The sequence below is a fragment of the Trachemys scripta genome, chromosome 8, assembly GCF_013100865.1.
Source record: "Trachemys scripta elegans isolate TJP31775 chromosome 8, CAS_Tse_1.0, whole genome shotgun sequence".
NCBI lineage: Eukaryota > Metazoa > Chordata > Testudines > Emydidae > Trachemys > Trachemys scripta.
In genome coordinates this window covers 79,982,747-80,001,302 of record NC_048305.1, presented here as the reverse complement: position 1 = coordinate 80,001,302, position 18,556 = coordinate 79,982,747, and the positions used below count along the sequence as shown (strand labels likewise).

General features: G+C 44.2%; 1 protein-coding gene across 2 annotated transcripts in view; it reads right to left on the bottom strand.

The window, feature by feature from the left end:
- Window positions 1-11,923, bottom strand: part of BCL10 (BCL10 immune signaling adaptor) — a 23,137-nt gene extending 11,214 nt beyond the window's left edge. The window contains exons 1-2 of one of the 2 annotated variants that reach the window (XM_034779288.1): window positions 11,608-11,923; window positions 6,009-6,048 (exon numbers count right to left, since the gene is read on the bottom strand). In XM_034779288.1, the coding sequence (XP_034635179.1) occupies window positions 6,009-6,014 (6 nt within the window). In that variant the 5' untranslated portion in view covers window positions 6,015-6,048; window positions 11,608-11,923. The remainder of the gene's footprint in view (window positions 1-6,008; window positions 6,049-11,607) is intronic. The other variant, XM_034779286.1, reaches the window with a different exon arrangement.
- Between the last annotated feature and the right edge of the window lie 6,633 nt (window positions 11,924-18,556).

Genomic DNA, 18,556 nt, shown 5'->3' with positions numbered 1-18,556 from the left:
GGGGATTTCCCCCCGGACGGGGATTTGAGCCCCCAAAAGCCGGACATGTCCGGGAAAATCCGGACGTATGGTAACCCTATTGATTTGAGATCTACCATACCATTCTCTCACTAAAAGGGAAAACCTATAGTGGCAGCAGGCCGTAAAAGAGACCCAGTTTGGAAATATTTTAATGAAGTTCCTCTACCTCTGGGTAAGAGGCATGTGTGCAAAATGCAAACAGTGCAACAAAGAAATGCAAGGCCTGGTTGCCCGAATGAAACATCATGAGAAGTGTTCCTTTCATCATCTTCAACGCAGCTTCCTCCTGAGAAGGAACGTGTCTGAACATGCAGGATCTTCAGGTTGGTAAACTTTTTTATTTCATACTTCTTTCTTAAGGACTGCCTGTCTTCCTTCTGGACTATTCCTGAATTTTGATGTTTGAGCAAAAAATATAGTTGTTACTCTATGGTACTATCATTTTAGATGCAGTTGTGATAAAAAAATAAATAGCTGAAATAGGCAGATCTTCCTTTTACAATTTCACCTTTAAAGTAGTACTGAGTGTCACTGAATGCATTGAATAATACTAAATGAGCAGTATGGTAATAATTAAATAACTGCACTATTTTGTTTAGGAGACTCCATCCTCAACATACAGGATTCTGAAGATTATCCACCTTCAAGATCGCCATCATTTTCTATAGTTTCAGAGTTATCTGCCAATGAGAGTGTTTCAGTCACATCATGTATGTCACATAGCCACAGTATATCACCTGTAGCAAAAAGAAAAAAAAAAATCTCCATCATCCAGAAACAACCAAAGATAAGTTTGTGATAAAGAACCAGCAGATTACAAAAAGAGGTAATTGATGAAAAAATTGCCTGGTTTGTTTATGCAACAAACTGTCCTTTCCGTATGATTGAGAACCCACAACTCATTATCATGGTTCAGTCACTAACACCAGGGTAGACCACCCAATAGAGCAGATGTTGCAGGCAAATTGCTGGATAAAGTGTATGAAAGAGAAACTAAGCAGTGTGCAAAAGGTCTAGAGGGTAAAATTGTTAATCTAAGTCTTGATGGGTGGAGCAATGTCTACAATGATCCTGTTGTATGTGCTTGTGTGACAACAGAAGAAGGCAATGTCTTCCTTACAGAAACAATTGATATATCAAGAAATGCACACACAGGAGAATACTTACAAGAAGCAGCAGCAGAAGCTATAACAAACTGTGGAAAAAAATTCAAATGTCTAGTACGCAGCTTGGTCACAGACAATGCTGCAAATGTATTTAAGAGGAGAAGACATTATTTAGAGGAGAGTCCCAAGCTAATAACATACGGTTACAGTGCTCATTTGATGCACCTCCAAGCCAAAGACTTCAGTGTTCCAGAAATAAAGGCTAATGTTGTTGAAATCGCAAAATACTTCCGTAACAACCACTTTGCAGCAGTTGCTCTAAAAAAAGTGGGAGAAACGAAGCTAACTTTCCCACAAGACGTGCGATGGAACTTAGTAGTGGACTGTTTTGAGCCCTGGATCAAGAACTGGCCTAATCTGATGACAGTTTGTAAAGACAATCATGAAAAAATAGATGGCACTGTCACTGCCAAAGTTCTCAACATTGGGCTTAAGAGAAATGTTGAACACATGCTGAGTACCCTGAAGCCTATTTCTGCAGCCTTGAACAAAATGCAGGGAAATAGCTGTTTTATTGCTGATGCTGTTGAAATTTGGAAGGAACAGAGAGAGATTTTAAAAAGAGGAATTTGCAATGATAGAGTTAAAATTACAAGCATTAAAAAAAACAAATGGGACAAGCATTATCTCCAGCTCATTTTCTTGCAAATATTCTCAATACTTGGTACCAGGGTCAAACCTTAACTGCTGAAGAAGAGGAGTTGGCTATGACATGGACATCCAGCAATCATCCCTCCATAATGCAAACTATAATAAACTTCAGAGCTCAGGGTGAACCATTCAAGAAATAGGTGTTTGCTGATGATGTTTTAAAGAAAGTCACACCAGTGAACTGTTAGAAGTCACTTAAGCACTTGGATTCAGAGATATCTGAAGTGATCATCTCACTTTTAACAGCAGTAGATTCTTCTGCTGGTGTAGAAAGAATATTTTCTTCCTTTGGACTAATTCATTCCAAACTGAGAAATTGTAGCGCTGGTTATGGGGTATGGTGATTGTACACCAGGGTTGAAGAGAGGGTCCAGGGATCGGCAACCTTTGGCACGCGACCTGTCAGGGAAATCCGCTGGCTGGCCGGGACGGTTTGTTTACCTGCAGCATCTGCAGGTTGGGCCAGTCGCAGCTCCCACCGGTCGCAGTTTGCCGTTCCAGGCCAATGGTGGATGCGGGAAGTGGCGGGGGCCAAGGGATGTGCTGGCTGCCGCTTCCCACAGCCCCCATTGGCCTGGAATGGGGGACCGCAGCCAGTGGGAGCTGCGATCGGCTGAACCTGCAGACGCTGCAGGTAAACAAACCATCCTGGCCCACCAGTGGATTTCCCTGTTCGTCTGGTGATGTTCTCCTCCTAATACAGCACGGCAAGAAAATCCCCCAAATATTAATGATTATGCTGTTGAATTGGGAGATATTTATTATTGGGAGGTGAACTATCTGCTTCAATTACCTTTGGTAAATGAAATACCCAAACAATCATTCATTTTCTGATATAGATGTAAAACTAATCTGAAAAGTTTTCAAAATAAATCACTTTAAAATGTATCGTGTGTACCTTCTAAAAATGAAACCTACACCTATCTCTGAGTTGTGAAGAATGCGTATTAAGGTTATAACAACCAACAAGAATGCACTTTTATGTAGAAATCCATGATTAAATTGACTCTTCCTGACTAGTGATTAAATCATGATTTAAATCAATTTGATTTAAATCAAATCCACCCTGAGAAAAAGCATAACAGACCGCAGTATGCTTGCATGTGGCAATTGATCGCAGCTTTATACAAAGCTTACTGTTGCTAAAATACAGTGTAGTTATATGAGATAGTGTCTGGGATAGCATTAAATATAGAACCCTACCAAATTCACAGTCTATTTTGGTCAATTTCACGGTCATAGTATTTTAAAAATCGTAAATTTCATGATTTCAGCTATTTAAATCTGAAATTTCATGGTGTTATTTAGGGGTCCTGACCCCAAAAAAGCATTATAGGCAGTGTTCCCTCTCATTTTTCCCACCCACGTGCAGAATGAATGTTGTTACTTGCACCAATATGGAGGTGATGTGTGATGTGCAGCGCTAAATAGGCTGCTGCGCAGCTTACAGGGAATTTGGGGGGGGGGGGGGCTGGGTGTCGCAAGGTTATTGTAGGAGAGGTTGCGGTATTGCTACCCTTACTTCTGCACTGTTGCTGGCAATGGCGCTGCCTTCAAAGCAGTGCAGTTGGAGGAAGGCATCTGCTGGCTGGGAGGCCAGCTCTGAAGGCAGCATCGCTGCCGGCAGCAGCACAGAAGTAAGGATAGCATGGTATGGTATTGCCATCCTTAATTCTGCGCTGCTGCTGCCTTCAGAGCTGGACACCTAGCCAACAGCTGTCGCTCTCTGGCCACCCAGCTCTGAAGGCAGCGCAAAAGGATGGCAATACTGTGACCCCCTAAAATAAGCTTGTGACCTCCCCCGCATCTGCAATTTGAGAAACGCAGATGGTTTTGTACTAAAAGTGGTTTTCGTAATGTTATTTTCTAACACATTGATAACTATTAAGTAATTTAATGGATTTTACACTGAGAAGAACTGTAGATGTGCAAGAATCCTGCTGTCTCAAAAAACAAGAATGCTGTCATATAAAGTAGTATCAAGTGAGCACAGCAGTCTCAGGCACAGGTTTACTCTAAAAAGTGATTAAACAAATTTAACATGCAAATCAGTGGCAGTTTCTCAGTCAGATTTTTTTTTTAAACTTGCAAACTGTAGCCCCCCACAAGTCACACAGGGCTCTAATGGTCATGCCAGGTTCTTTTATAACTGGAATTAATGCATGAGATTAAGAGTTCTGCAAACCAATTTACATCTACTATGACACCTGTGGAACCCTGTCATAAGCAACACCCATGCAAAGCCACCTATAGCTAACAGTGTTATATGGGGACAATATATAAGACAATGCAATTTGCACAGATTGGCTGGCAGAACCTAACACTGTGATGATACATGAGATGGAAATAAGCCAGTTTGACTGTTTGTCTAGTGAGTTTATGGATGTGGCAGTTACAAAAAGAAATTTTTACCTGCAAACTGCACAAGTTTAACACAGAGGTTAGGGAGTAAGTATGAAACCTCCACAAAGCCATTTTACAAAGCCACTTTTTAGACTATAACCCTTCCTACAGTACAGAGAAACTGCATTGCTATCAGATGTTGACCAGATTGCCAGACAAAATATTTTCATAGAAGATTTTACATTTACTATCTCGCTTTATATACTGCTTATTTCTCTATAGGTATAAAATGATGCCTGATATATAATGTGCTTTTAAAAAAATGAATCCGTTCTGAACCAAAAGAACCCCACATTTCATATGTATAATTATACCACACACACAATGGATATATACAAATAAGCCCTCTTTCATAGAAAATTAATGGATGTATTTAAAAATATGTTGTTTTGGGGAAACTAAAAATGAAAACATTCTAATTTGGAGAGTTTTCCAATCCTCCATTCCCTCAACTACCAGTCCTATTTCTGACAGGTGTCTCAGTTTCTTATTTCAACATTGTTTTTTACACCAACCACCGTTCGTCCTTCAAAAGCAAGGACCAATTCACTACGCTGTTCTGTGCGTTTATTCCTCCACAAAGCACCATCTCAGCTGTGCTTGCAGGAGTAGAGTGAAAATGCCCTGAGAAAGAACTGGGAGAAACTAAGGTACAGGCCGCACACAAGAGAATGAAAGGCCGCCCACCTAATTAGTGGAGTTGCGCAGGCATGGCTCACCTAATTAGGTGCCTGGACCCTGGAGAAGATGAACATGTAAGGTGAGGTGGTGGCCTTGGGGGGGGGGAGAAGGGGGGCAGTTGGGTGAGAAGAGGGAGTGGGGGGAATTTGGGACGTGCAGGGCTGAGGTGGGCAGAGAAAGAGGCGACTTTCCCCCAGCTCCAAGGCTGCAGCTGCCGGGGAGAGACCCCACTCCTTCCCAGCCCCAGCTCGGGGGCTGCCGTGGCAGGGGAGAGAGGGCACATCATCCATTGCATTAGAAAGCTAAGACTACAGATATTAAAATATGAGTTGTGTGCCTTTATTTATAGAACAACAAATGTTAATGATTAAGTTTTTTTATATAGCGCTTTTATCCAAAGCGCTTTACAATAGCTAGCTAGAGGTACAAACAATATTTGGAAAGTGGTCCGCTGAGACCTCAGCAATTTTCAAGTAGTGCGCGGAAAAAAATGTTTGAGAACCACTGCACTAGACCATGAGGGAAATTTGGCGTAGGAGAGGGATTTGAAGAGACAGAAGGGAACAAAAGATATTTGCTAAAAGTTAAGAGACTTCCTTCCAAAAGGAAACCAGTTTCCATGGATAGTAGTGGTGCTGGCAGTAATATCCTGGTTAATAGCACATGAAATGGGTCCTGTTTGAGAGACTTTTAAAAAAAATTGAGCCTCAGGTTCTCTCAGTGGCTAGACAAGTGAAAGGCATAGTTTAGGACAGCCTGCTGAAAATAAGGCAGCCAACATTTTATTATGATGCTAAAAACACTATGAGAACTCTTAATTAACAGGCATTGGGGGGAGGATCTTCTAAAAAACTTCTAGCCTTGCTGGTAGCAAAGTATTAGCCCCTCTCATCAGCTTCCCTGGTGTAATAAAGGAATCAGGTAGAATCAGGTGTTACGAAGTTGTTCTCATGTTAACTAGGTAAGAAAAGGAACCATGCAGCTGAAAGAATTCATTGAAAGGTGCATAATAATTCAGTACTAGATCAGAAGGAAGGACCATGTTTAATTAAAATGAGTGTACAAGTACTCCAAGATATTATCTACCTTCATCTAGGTGCTTATATGGCCCCCATCAGTGTAGTATCTGAAAGGGAAGAAAGTACAGGAAATAGAGCAACTAAGAATAGCACCACACAAGAGACCACAGGAAAATCATACTTTTCTGAATATTTATTAAAAAAAAATCTTATTTCATTTGCTTTCATCTTATTGGCAGATGCCAGTAGCTAGGGACAGCACAACAACAACATAAGGAACACCAATGCTACTAAAAAAATTGTATTCTGGCAACATATAGCCCATGAGATTTGTATACAATGGCAAGGAACAATACAATGTAAACCTTTGTAGTAATGTTGAATGCGTCTGCTGGAAAATTTACTCATAATTGTTCTAGATAATTCTAAGGTTTGGGGGTGGAAGGGAAATGCTAGGTGTCTCAGTTTCAGGGCAACTGCATCTGTATTCCCCCTCCATAGTCCACCAAGGGCATCCACTTTCGACATTTCCTAGATGTCACTTCTCTTGGGTGGAAACCTGTCTCTCACTCTTTCCTGGAAGAGGATCTTAAGGCTGCACAACTCCCTGCCTCACACTGCGATATTCCCGCAAGCCAGACCACCTAAAAAGATCATTGCCAGCACTTTGCGTTCTTTCTGAGGGCTATGTCCAGTGTATTGCCCATGGTTATAAATTACCACAGTCCTTCCAAGCAAGCATATTTATTTTTAAGGTAAAAGCACGATAGAGAAAACATACTAAAACAATAGAAGAACCAACACCCATGCTAAAAAGCTTACCATCAGTCACCCTGTTTCCCACCCCCACCACCCCAACTGCAATGTAGGGCTCCGGTAGGTTTTAGTCTTTTCAAAACCCACAATTCGGTTTTCCCTGTGGTTACAAATTCATCCCTCTTATACCCAGAACCTGAACCCAAACCGGGCAGGTCAGCTGTTGCTTTATATAGGTCGCTTTGATCTTGGCCTTCTGTAACAGGTAATCAGCAGACAACACTTCTCAGTGCATACCATAACCAGAGTTGGGTAATTTGCATTAGCCTCTGCCTAGAGATTCTCCAGGAAATCCACTTAACACTTATTTGATCCAAAAGTCCAAAGTGTCTGGCACATTTTCAATATAGTGTTTTGAACTCCCAAGTCTCATCTCCCTTAATACAATAAAGTCATCCAAGGATACTGCAGGAAACAGCTATATCTGTCACACTAAAATTTCTCTTTTGAGGTAAAATTAATTGTGCCTTATGAGGTATACTAGCTGTGCTGAGAGTTTAGAATAAGAGGAAACTTTGGGACTGAGAAAAATGTCTTGCATGGAGGTTCATTGCTGTTCTTTTTCAGTCTTGAAAAGTTCCTGGTCTCCATGACTTCCTGTGGCAACAAGTTCCACAGCTTAATCACACATACTTTTTTATGCTATTTCCTCTTATTGATTTTGAATTACCCAGCTTTTATTTAATCGAATGTTTCCTTGTTCTTGTGTTTTGAGACAAGGAGAATGGAAGCTCCCAATTTACCATAAATTATTTTATGTACTTTTATCATGTCCCCTCTTATTCAGCTCCCTTCTAAAATAAACCATTCCAATCTTTTCAATTTCTCTTCAAATAAGTTTTTCCAGGTCTTTGATCAGTCTCAATGCTCTTCTCTAAACCCCATCCTGTTTTGAGATGGGGTAACCAGGACTGCACACACTATTCCAGGTGAGGCTGCATCACTGATTTATATAAAGGCATTATGTTTTCAATATTATTGTCCATCCCTTTCCTTATGTACCCTAACATCTTGTTTGCTCAATGGGTAGTTGCAGTAAAAAAAGTGAAAATTTTAATGGAGCTGTCTAAATGACAGTGAGAGGCAATGGCCATTTTGAATGAGAGGGAAAGAAAGAATCTAGTGAGTCTTTCAAAAAAATCAGTGTAATTTGAAATATCAAATACTAAGACAGTGAACATGTGTTTTGGATGGTTTCTCTACAGGACAGAGTTAAAGTTGTTTGGGTGCCCTAACTATACATTTTCATACCTTAACATTTAGATCTCTTTTCAGTTTAATTTTAACTCTGAATTTCCTGGTTTAACATGTTTTAGGATAATTTCAATATCCCTGTAATGTATTTTACCCTAAATTATTACGTAATCTCAACCGTAACTTCATTTTAACAGTTTGTGTTTGGGAAGAAGTTAATATTTGAGACAGTCTGTTTTCTCTAGTATTAAAACAAATGCATGAGAGAATATCAATAAATAATGATCCTATATTATGAACATAACAAAGGAAGGTCATACTGACTAAGACCAGTGGTCCAGCTAGCCCAGTATCCTGTCTTCCAACAGTGACCAGTGCCAGATGCTTATTTGTTAAACAGATATTTGTTATACTGATTCATCCAGATGGATTTTAAAACAAAAACTTTAATAACTAATTATGCTAATTTAATTTTCACATTAAAATGCAGCTGTCACCAGTGAGACATGCAGCAAATGTTTAACGGTTAAGAACATACGAAAAACAACAAAAACCACAGGGGAAAATGTAGGTAAACTGGCATTTAGCCAAGGGACCAAAATTAACATTCTTACTTCTAGGCAATTCTAGTGATCACAAGCAGTCTACACCTCCATTTTACAACTCCTCTAAAAGAGCACCTCCCCAGCCCCATCATCAAACTGGGACACTGGTTCACTACCGACTCAGAGAATAATGTATTTTACTGACTCACATTACTCCCTGCAGCCCCTATATTTCTCTACAGGTCTCTGATCCAAACACTGACCTGGTCCAACTCTGCTTAGTTTCTGAAGCCTGACAAGACTGAAGTGGCATAGGTGCAGTTTTCCTTTGCAAAAACAAAGTTGTTAAATAAGCATATTTGTCACAATAACAAATACATTTGAAAAACTAGGTATTACATTCAAATCAGAATATATTTATTGAAGATGAAGGGGGTTTTAGAATTTTAAATAACCCGATGTTAACTATCGCAGTATTATTCCCTCTTGTGGTTCTTTAACAGCAAGCAAGAACATGAAAAACCACGTGCCACAAATTCTGACAAAGCACTTCAGCTAAATTACATAAGCAGTGAAAACAACTATTAAGAAACCAAAACCAAAGTCAAACAGACATGCTTCACTGAAATGAACAAAAAGCATCTAATGATGGAAGTGGGATAACAAACAACTACTGAAGAAAATCAATCCAGTAACTCTCAGAGATTCAGTAAAACAAATTTCAACAAGGAGCAGTAACACCAACATGCAAAACAGATGTGTATGAAAACAGAAATAAATTAATGGGCAAGACCCCAATCACAAGTTACATCAGGTTTTGCCAAAAATCATTAAAAACCAATAACTTCAGTACTTCATGAAGCAACTCAGTCCAGTGGCTGTTTTTGCAGTCTAGCCTAGAATAAGATTACATAGTACAGAAGTGTATTTTTTCATCCTGGAAAACTATCAGATCTTATCTTTGCCTAGGCCTCATCCTAAACAAATAATTTTCTGAGTCTCACACACAATTTTTCCTCTTGCTTTTAAAGCTTATGACCAAATTGTCTTAATTTTGATAGGCTGGATACCTCCATTCCACTTTGCTCAACATCACCGTACCCTGTAACATTGATTCAAATATTCACAACAAAATAAATGGTCTGGGTCCTTGCATCTATTATACACTAACATATCTTCAGCATCAGAGCCCTTGATGGTTGCAGACACACTCACATGCTTAACTTTATGCATGTGCATATGTGTTTGCAGGATTGGTGCACAAATTATTTTCTCCCTCCCGCACTAATGTAACCGAGCTCTTAACTGTGACTCCTGTAACATTTATTTCTCTTCATTCATTTTTGAGCTTGCTTCTTTCTTCCTGTTTTAGAGATGGCAGCTGTGAAGTGACCGGAACCCTAAAAGAGATTAAGTAGTGGTTTCCCCCACCCCCTTGGACCTTCCCCATGCTGCTGGAATGGAGACACCAACCATCTATAATAGTGGTTCTCAAACTTCTGTGCTGGTGACCCCTTTCACATAACAAGCCTCTGAGTGTGACCCCCTCCCCCCCAATAAATTAAAAACACATTTTTATATATTTAACACCATTATAAATGCTGGAGGAAAAGAGGGGATCGGGGTGGAGGCTGACAGCTTGCGAACCCCCATGTACTAGCCTTGTGACCCTGAGGGGTCCCAACCTCCAGTTTGAGAACTCCTGATTCTATAAGTATATTAATGAAACATCCACAGTGTTGGAGAATAAGCAGTAAATAAATAATATTGCCCGCTGGAAGCTGATAGTTTTTGTTCAGCCAATGTAGTTAGGCACCAGAGGAACCAAAAATAAAGCTTAGAATATCGATATTGTGTTAATCCCTTATGTGTCTTTTCCACTAACTTTTTTATGCTTTGGAGTCACTAATGGCTCTGCTTTGACCTCATAACTAGGCATTTTAGCACCCGGGGCAAACCAGCATATTTGCACCCCCTACCATTTCTCCCCCCCCCCCCATCATTTTCTCACCCCATTCACAGGTAGCACTTACCTGTTTGTTGACAGTGGGGGGGGACACAATTTAAAGGTTTGGGGAGGGGGCATTTGACCACCCCACAGAGGTTTTCAAACTGTGGGGTGTGCCCCACACACTCCTAGGGTGAAACAATGGGAGGGGGGAGAGGGGAGAGGAGTGGTGACACCAGGTGGCTTGGGCCAGCCCCACATGGTGGGGCTCGGGAAAGGTGCACCACTTCCACCCCCTGACTCATCTCAGTGGACCACCCAGCCTATCTGAGGTTTGGGGGGCACACAACAAAAAAAAATAAGGGGAGCAGGAACATGACCCTGTGTACCCCCGTCCCATGAGCCACTTCAGCTTTGCACCCTGGAGAACTGCCCCACTCACACTGGTTACAGCCCTGGGTCAAAATAATGTAAGATCTGGGTTCCTGAAGCCAATTCCACTTTCCAGATATTGGATGATCAGGAAAACAGTTAAACAAAACACAAATAGACATGCATTTGGCTCCAAACTATACAATTTAAAAATAATTTCAGCCTTACTGTTCAAAGCCATGGAGTTTTATTTTTTCCATCACAAACAGCCCCAACCTGGTTGGCCTCTCATCCTTTCCACAGTGTAAATGTGAAATAAGAACAGAGCTTCACGCTGACATCCTGCCTGAAGGAACACTATTTGTTTCAGGGAACCTACGTATGTCCTGTGACCAGGCAAAGGGAGGGGGAGGAGGTAACCCAGCTGGCGGTCAGCGGCGCCCCTCCACCCGGACACAGACCGAAGGGGACCGCAGGGGGTGTGTCATTTACCGGGATGCTCAGTGGGCCCCGCGAGCCGGGGGCGGCACTTCCAGGGGTCTCCGCCAGACACCTGCAAACCGAGCCACGGCCCCGGGACCCCCCCCCCCGAGTCGCTGACAGCGCGCGCCTAGCCCCGCCCCAGGGGCTGCGGGAGGGGGGTCCCGGCGCGTGTCCCGGCCCCCCAGCCATACGGGAAAGGCGGCTGCAGAGACTGGGCGTGACACGCCCGCCGGCCGGCAGGAGGCGAGGACCGTCCGAGCCCCCTCCCCGGTCTACCGGTATCCCCCTCCCTGCCCGACCTCACTTACTTCCTTCTTCACCTCCGCCATTTCATCCTCGGTGAGCGGCCGCGCGGCGAGCCCAGGCCCGGGGCCCTCCATGGCGGAAGCTCCGCGCCCCGGCTCCCAACGCAAGAGTAACGACAGCGCTTCCGGCTCCGCGGACTCCGCCACCGCGGCCGCGCCATGGAAAGTCACGCCCACTCAGCGGAACAGCCACGCCCACCGGAGGCGCGCGCGCGCGGCCTGCGATCAAACGTACGTCTCAGTGCGCCCGCAGGCTGCCGACGGAGGAGAGCCTGTCTGCAGCCTTTCGCCCCTCCCCCCTACGTCCTCTCCGCGAGACTGCCCCTCAGACAACCTTGCGGGCCCTCGCTCTCTTCTCCGCCTCAGCCTGTATCACGTGCCAAAGCCCCGCCCCCGCCAGCCCGTCACTCCCGCCCCCCCCGCCCTTGCAGCGCTGCGTCATCCCGTCCCCTCCCCCCCCGCGGGGCCCTTGCGGGGCCGGGGAGCTGCACAGCGCTTGGCTCGATGAGCATTTCCTTTTGCGGTCTCCATTTCCCCTTCTCGCCCGCGGTGACTGGGCGGCGCCCAGCCGTGGGAGAGAGGAAGTAACGCCGCGAGGGGAGCGCTGCTCAGCTCCTTCCATTGCGGACAAGGCCCCTTCACCTGGCAAATCCAGCGGCTGTTTTCATTTTAATTACCCCCCCCCCTGCAAGGTCCCGGCGCTACAGCGAGCGGAGAAGCTACGTGCTCCCTGACGGGAGATGCCGGCTTCACGTTTTCACGTCTCTGGCGTGTGTAAATGAAGGGGGGAGGGGTCATTTGGCAGCAGCCCAGAATCGTTTTGAGAAATAGCTCCCTGCCTGGGGGGCTGGGAACCGATAAAGCTCGATTCATATTCCTTTTGGCCGAGCCAGAGAAACAGGCTCTGCTACGTTATCACATCACGGAGAAAGAGGAACCGAGGGGGATCTCTGGTGCACTGATGCAGAAATTCCGAGACAGCAGCAGCAGTTTTAATTGGTTCTGGACTCTGGCAGAGTTTTCCACATTCTTCTGCCATTCCAGCAAATTGCCTCTTTAAAGCAGGATTATAATCACTATGAGGCCAGGTTTAAAAAAAAAAAAATCACCCCCTCCCCACCACCAGATGAATGACCTACATCGTTGACCACAACTATCCCTTCAAGGAGCTACATTCTTTGCAAAATTAATTTGCTTTATTTTTAACTAAAGAAAGACAAAATAATCCTGAAAACCTTAAACCCAATTAAAGCAGAGGGAAAAAATGAAAGGGGTGACTTTGTTCTACCAATTCCAAGACTGTTTTCATCCCAAATACAGGTCACATTTGCCAACATATTTGGCATCTTATGTTCCAGTAAAACTCACCCCTATACACACACCAGTTCCAGTAGAAAATATTGGAAATACAGCGGTGGTAAGGGGGAGATGAGACCTAGACTCTGTATTATGAATTATATGAAGCGTATCAAAAGAGATATGCTCCTTTAAGGGCTAGAGGGCCTTGGGCCAGGCAGCCCTGCCAGATTATCAGATGCATGTGGGTGACATCTGTAAAGGACTGAAAACATTCAGTGGAGAGAGGGAACTGGGGTTCTGCAGTAGATTCTGAAGCAGGCAGCTTCAAGGGAAGGGTATCTCTTCCTTTCAAAATGGAGAGACCAGGGGCAGAAACGCCTCTGGGAGCTGTGGCACATGGGCAGAGGAACTACTTTTTCATGTTTTGTCTAATTTTTGTTTGAATAAAACAGTGCTCTGAAAGACTGGGCATGGCAGAGTGTCAAAGGGCAAGGGAAACCGATCCCCAAACCTGCCTCCAAATTCAGGCATCAACGTAGCTGCATCTCTGACACACAAAGAAAGCTGTACTTTGCACTGGTGGCATTTTTCCTTGCTTGAAACTGGCAAATACGTTGGTGCAGCTACAACAACGGTTGAAATCAGGGCTAATTTCCAGTATAGACAAACTTGTAAGTGGTTATCCCTAAAGATCTGCACAGCGAGCAGTGGAGGTCAAGTCAGAAGATTTTGCCCCCAAGACAGCTTCTTGGGTCTGAGATTCAGGTTTAAGCAGCTGGTTCCCAAAGATTTGTGGGGGTTTGGCCTGGTCTATGTTGGTTAAGAACGTGAAAAAAATTATATCCCTCACTGGCATTGCTATGCCAGCAAAAACCCCAGTCTAGATACAGTTAAAAGTTATTTTGGTGGTATAGCTTATTTCATTTGTATAAGTAATATTGGCCAAACAAACCCTCTTTCACCACTGTAGACTGAATTTTTGCTAGGAAGGTTTGCCTGTATAGTTCTAATTAAGAGACCAATTAGAGTTGGGAGAGTCAGACATTGTAATGAATCTAAGAAGCACACCTTTTGTAGGGAAAATGGATTCCTGGTTCCAAACTCCACTCCTTTAATGGCTTTATATTCTCAAGTTCAGTTCTCATTCTTACATTTGAAAGGAGACGCTTACAAATTCCGTTACATGCCAATCTTCCAAAATACTCTGCCTGAATCTGAGAAAGAGCTCTGTGTAAGCACAAAAGCTTGTCTCTCTCACCAACAGAAGTTGGTCCAGTGAAAGATACTACCTCATCCACCTTGTCTCTCTTCTGTGACCTTGGCCAGTTTGTCCCTTTCCTTCCTCCATCCTGCCCAAAACTTCCACTGTCTGGGTCTTCCCCCACAGTCCTTTCATTACCTCCTGCTTTGTTACCTCTGTCTCTTTATCCTGCTTGGGGAATTTCCAATCACTGCACTTTCCTCCTGCCTTCAGACAAGAGCATGCAGCATCTTCTCCTAGTCCCATTGTGCTTCATTCTGAATAAGTGGTTGAAGAGTTCTCATGATTCATCATTGTACCTGGTCTGGGAGGGACATACTGAAATGCTTTTCATCAATGGTGGACATTAATGATACAGCAATTTTAATAGCAACAGATTAATAAGGTTATATCAGTATCAGAATTCATAATATGTGCATAGGGTTCCCTAGATCATCACACACCATTACAGGAGTAGAGGTATAGAAATGAAATGGAGATCATAATGATGGGGAATAAGCATGACAGAGAGGGAGAGAGAAAACACAGAAAATAAAGTTAGATAAGGGAACAAAAGCCAAATCAGATTAGAAAAACACCTTCAAGAGGGAGGATGATGGAGAAAAAATATGGAAAGAAAATAATACTAAGGAGCTAGTCAGAGGGAAAATATAGACACTGAAGAAAATTGGCTATGGAATGAAAAGTGGAGAATTGAGAAAGAAAATGGGAAAGTGGGTGAGAGATCCAGAGAGCTATAGGATGTAATTTCATTTTATAGAAAATGTGCTTTATTTGTTTTATTTCTGTAATTTAATGATGGCTTTTATAGGTCTAAAAAAATGTTTCAGATTTGGATGCAATAGGTAACACAGTTTCTTTTGAAATGCGTGCAGGTACGTAATGATGGCTTTTTAGTGAAGGAAGTGGCCAGTAGAGGTCACTACTGTCTCACACTTAGGCTCTTTCTACATACTTATTTTGCATTAGATTCCAGTGTTGCGTCTGCACCACTGGAAATGCTAGCATAGATCAGCTGGCATTTTAACTACTATGTTTCCTAACTTTGCTCAGGTTTCAAAGTAGCACCCGTGTTAGTCTGTATCCGCAAAAAGAACAGGAGTACTTGTGGCACCTTAGAGACTAACAAATTTATTTGAGCATAAGCTTTTGTGGATTACAGCCCACTTCTTCGGATGCATAGAATAGAACATATATTGAGGATACATATATATATACACACATACAGAGAGCATGAAAAGGTGGGAGTTGTCTTACCAACTCTGAGAGGCCAATTAAGTAAGAGGAAAAAAACCTTTTGAAGTGATAATCAAGATAACCCAATACAGACAGTTTGATAAGAAGTATGAGAATACTTACAAGGGGAGATAGATTCAATGTTTGTAATGGCTCAGCCATTCCCAGTCTCTATTTAAGCCTAAATTGATTGTATCTAATTTGCATATCAATTCAAGCTCAGCAGTTTCTTGTTGGAGTCTGTTTTTGAAGCTTTTTTGTTGCAAAATTGCCACCCACAGGTCTGTCATTGAATGACCAGACAGGTTAAAGTGTTCTCCTACTGGCTTTTGAATGTTATGATTCCTGATGTCAGATTTGTGTCCATTAATTCTTTTGTGTAGAGACTGTCCAGTTTGGCCAATGTACATGGCAGATGGGCATTGCTGGCATAGGATGGCATGTATCACATTGGTAGATGTGCAGGTGAACGAGCCCCTGATGGTATGGCTGATGTGATTAGGTCCTCTGATGATATCACTTGAATAGATATGTGGGCAGAGTTGGCATCGGGCTTTGTTGCAAGGATAGGTTCCTGGGTCAGTGTTTTTGTTCAGTTATGTGTGGTTGCTGGTGAGTATTTGCTTCAGGTTTGGGGGTCGTCTGTAAGCGAGGACAGGTCTGTCTCCCAAGATCTGTGAGAGTGAGAGATCATCTTTCAGGATAGGTTGTAGATCTTTGATGATGCGCTGGAGAGGTTTTAGTTGGGGGCTGAAGGTGACAGCTAATGGTGTTCTGTTATTTTCTTTGTTGGGCCTGTCTAGTAGGAAGTGACTTCTGGGTACTCGTCTGGCTCTGTCAATCTGTTTTTTCACTTCAGCAGGTGGGTATTGTAGTTTTAAGAATGCTTGATAGAGATCTTGTAGGTGCTTGTCTCACAAGCAGGGCCAACATTAGACTCGGTGGGGCCCAGGGCAGAAAGCCAAAGCCCCACTGCATGGGGCTGAAGCCCAGGTCCCTGAGCCCTGCCACCTGGGGCTGAAGCTCTAAGATACAACCGCATTTGCTCCAATCCCTCGGACAAAAGTCTATTATAGTAAATTTTGCCTATAAACAAGAGTGCTGGAATTAATGGTCAAGGCAGCTGGAAGAAAAGAGCGTGCTTCCAATATGGACCGCAAATAAAAAAAGTAATTGGGACGAGTTCAGTCCAGAGCAGAGGTTCTCAGCCTTTTTCTTTCTGAGCCCTCCACCCCTCTCACTCCCCCAACATGCTATAAAAACTCATGGCCCACCTGTGCCACAATAGCTGGTTTTCTGCATATAAAAGCCAGGGCCGGCGTTAGGGGTATCAAGCAGGGCAATTGCCTGGGGCCCCATGCTACAGGGGCCCCCACAAAGCTATATTGTTCAGGCTTCAGCCCCAGGTGGCAGGGCTCAGGGACCTGGGCTTCAGCCCCATGCAGTGGGGCTTTGGCTTTCTGCCCTGGGCCCCAGCGAGTCTAATGTTGGCCCTGCTTGTGAAACCTGCTCGAGGCCCGTTAGGGGGCCCTAGATTCCTGGTTGAGAACCATTGGTCTAGAGCAGGGGTGGGCAAACTACAGCCCGCGGTCCGGATCCGGCCCCTCAGTGCTTTGGATACAGCCCGCGGGATTGCCCCCCCGTGGCTCCGCAGGCCCTGCGCCACTCTCAGCAGCGGCCAGCCCGACGTCCCTGTGTCCCGTTGCCTCCTGGCACTGCTCCCTGCAGCTCCCATTGGCCGGGAACAGGGAACCACGGCCAATGGGAGCTTCGAGGGAGGTACCTGGAGGTGCAGCAAGGGCAGCGCACGCAGAGCCCTTTGCCCTCCCTCCCCCAGGGGCCTCAGCGCTTCCTGGAGCAGCGTGGGGCCGGGGCCGGGGCCAGAGCAGGCGTGCAGGGAGCCTGCCCTGGCCCCGGTGCGCGTCACTGCCACCCTGGAGCCCGAGCCCCCCTGCCCCCCAACTCCCTGCCCTGAGCCCCCTGCCACACCCCTCCTGCACCCCAACCCCCTTCCCTGAGCCGCCTCATACACCCTACACCCCTCCTCTGCCCCAATTGCTTGCCCTGAGCCCCTTCCTGCACACCGCACCCACTCCCACACTCCCTCCCACACCCTAACCCCCTGCCCCGGCCCTCCATAGAGTTTCCCCACCCAGATGTGGCCCGCGGCCCAAAAGATTTGCCCACCCCTAGTCTAGAGAATATTGAGACTGAAGTTATCACAGCCTGTAAGTGAGTTAAATTCACACCCACACCTCCAAAGGTGTAGGGAAGGAAGAATTTAGCCATTTGAGTTATTTTTTTGTGTTTATGTTTGTTCACAAAAACTATATACTATATGTAGTATACATTTCAGAATTGTACTGAACGAGCTGTAAAAACTGCTTGCTAACTAAGGGCTTGCACACTACTCACCATAACAGTAAGGTCCAGATCCAGAGCCTCAGTAATTAGTCTCTAGGACCCTGATCCTCAAAGGTATTTAGGCTCCCTACTTCCACTGAGATCAGCAAGTTACGAAGGTGTGCCTGTCTGGGGTGGTGATCAGAGACACTGACTGACATTACATTTTTGATAGGTTGTATTTATAGTGGCAAAGGAAAACAGTAAGCTCATATACCCTGAGTGCAGTATATACCTGCCTAAAAAAAAGAAATGCTCTTTGGTTACTTGCAGTTCCCTCCTTTTGTTTTAGCTGTGCTTTCAGCATTTTCCTACAGCACGTGGACAATGCTTCCTAGTGTGGCGCTTAAAGGATTACCAGAACAAAATCTATCAATTTAGAAACCAATATAGTTAAATCAGCACAACCCCCCAGCGTGGACACAATTATAGAAGCTGGTTAGACCAATAAAACTGTGTCCATGTATGGGGTTGTACTGATTTAACTATATCAATATAAAAAAATCACATCCCTAACGAAAAGAGGAAGTTACTCACCTCATGCAGTAACAATGGTTCTTCGAGATGTGTCCCCACTATGCGTGCTCCACTGTAGGCGTCCCTGCGCTGCTGATCTAGGGTGACCAGACGTCCCGATTTTATCGGGACTGTCCGGATATTTACTTGTTTGTCCCGTGTTTTCCCCCCTCCCCCCACATGTCCTGATATTTCATGTCTCTCATCTGGTCACCCTACTCTGATCAGAGATTTTAG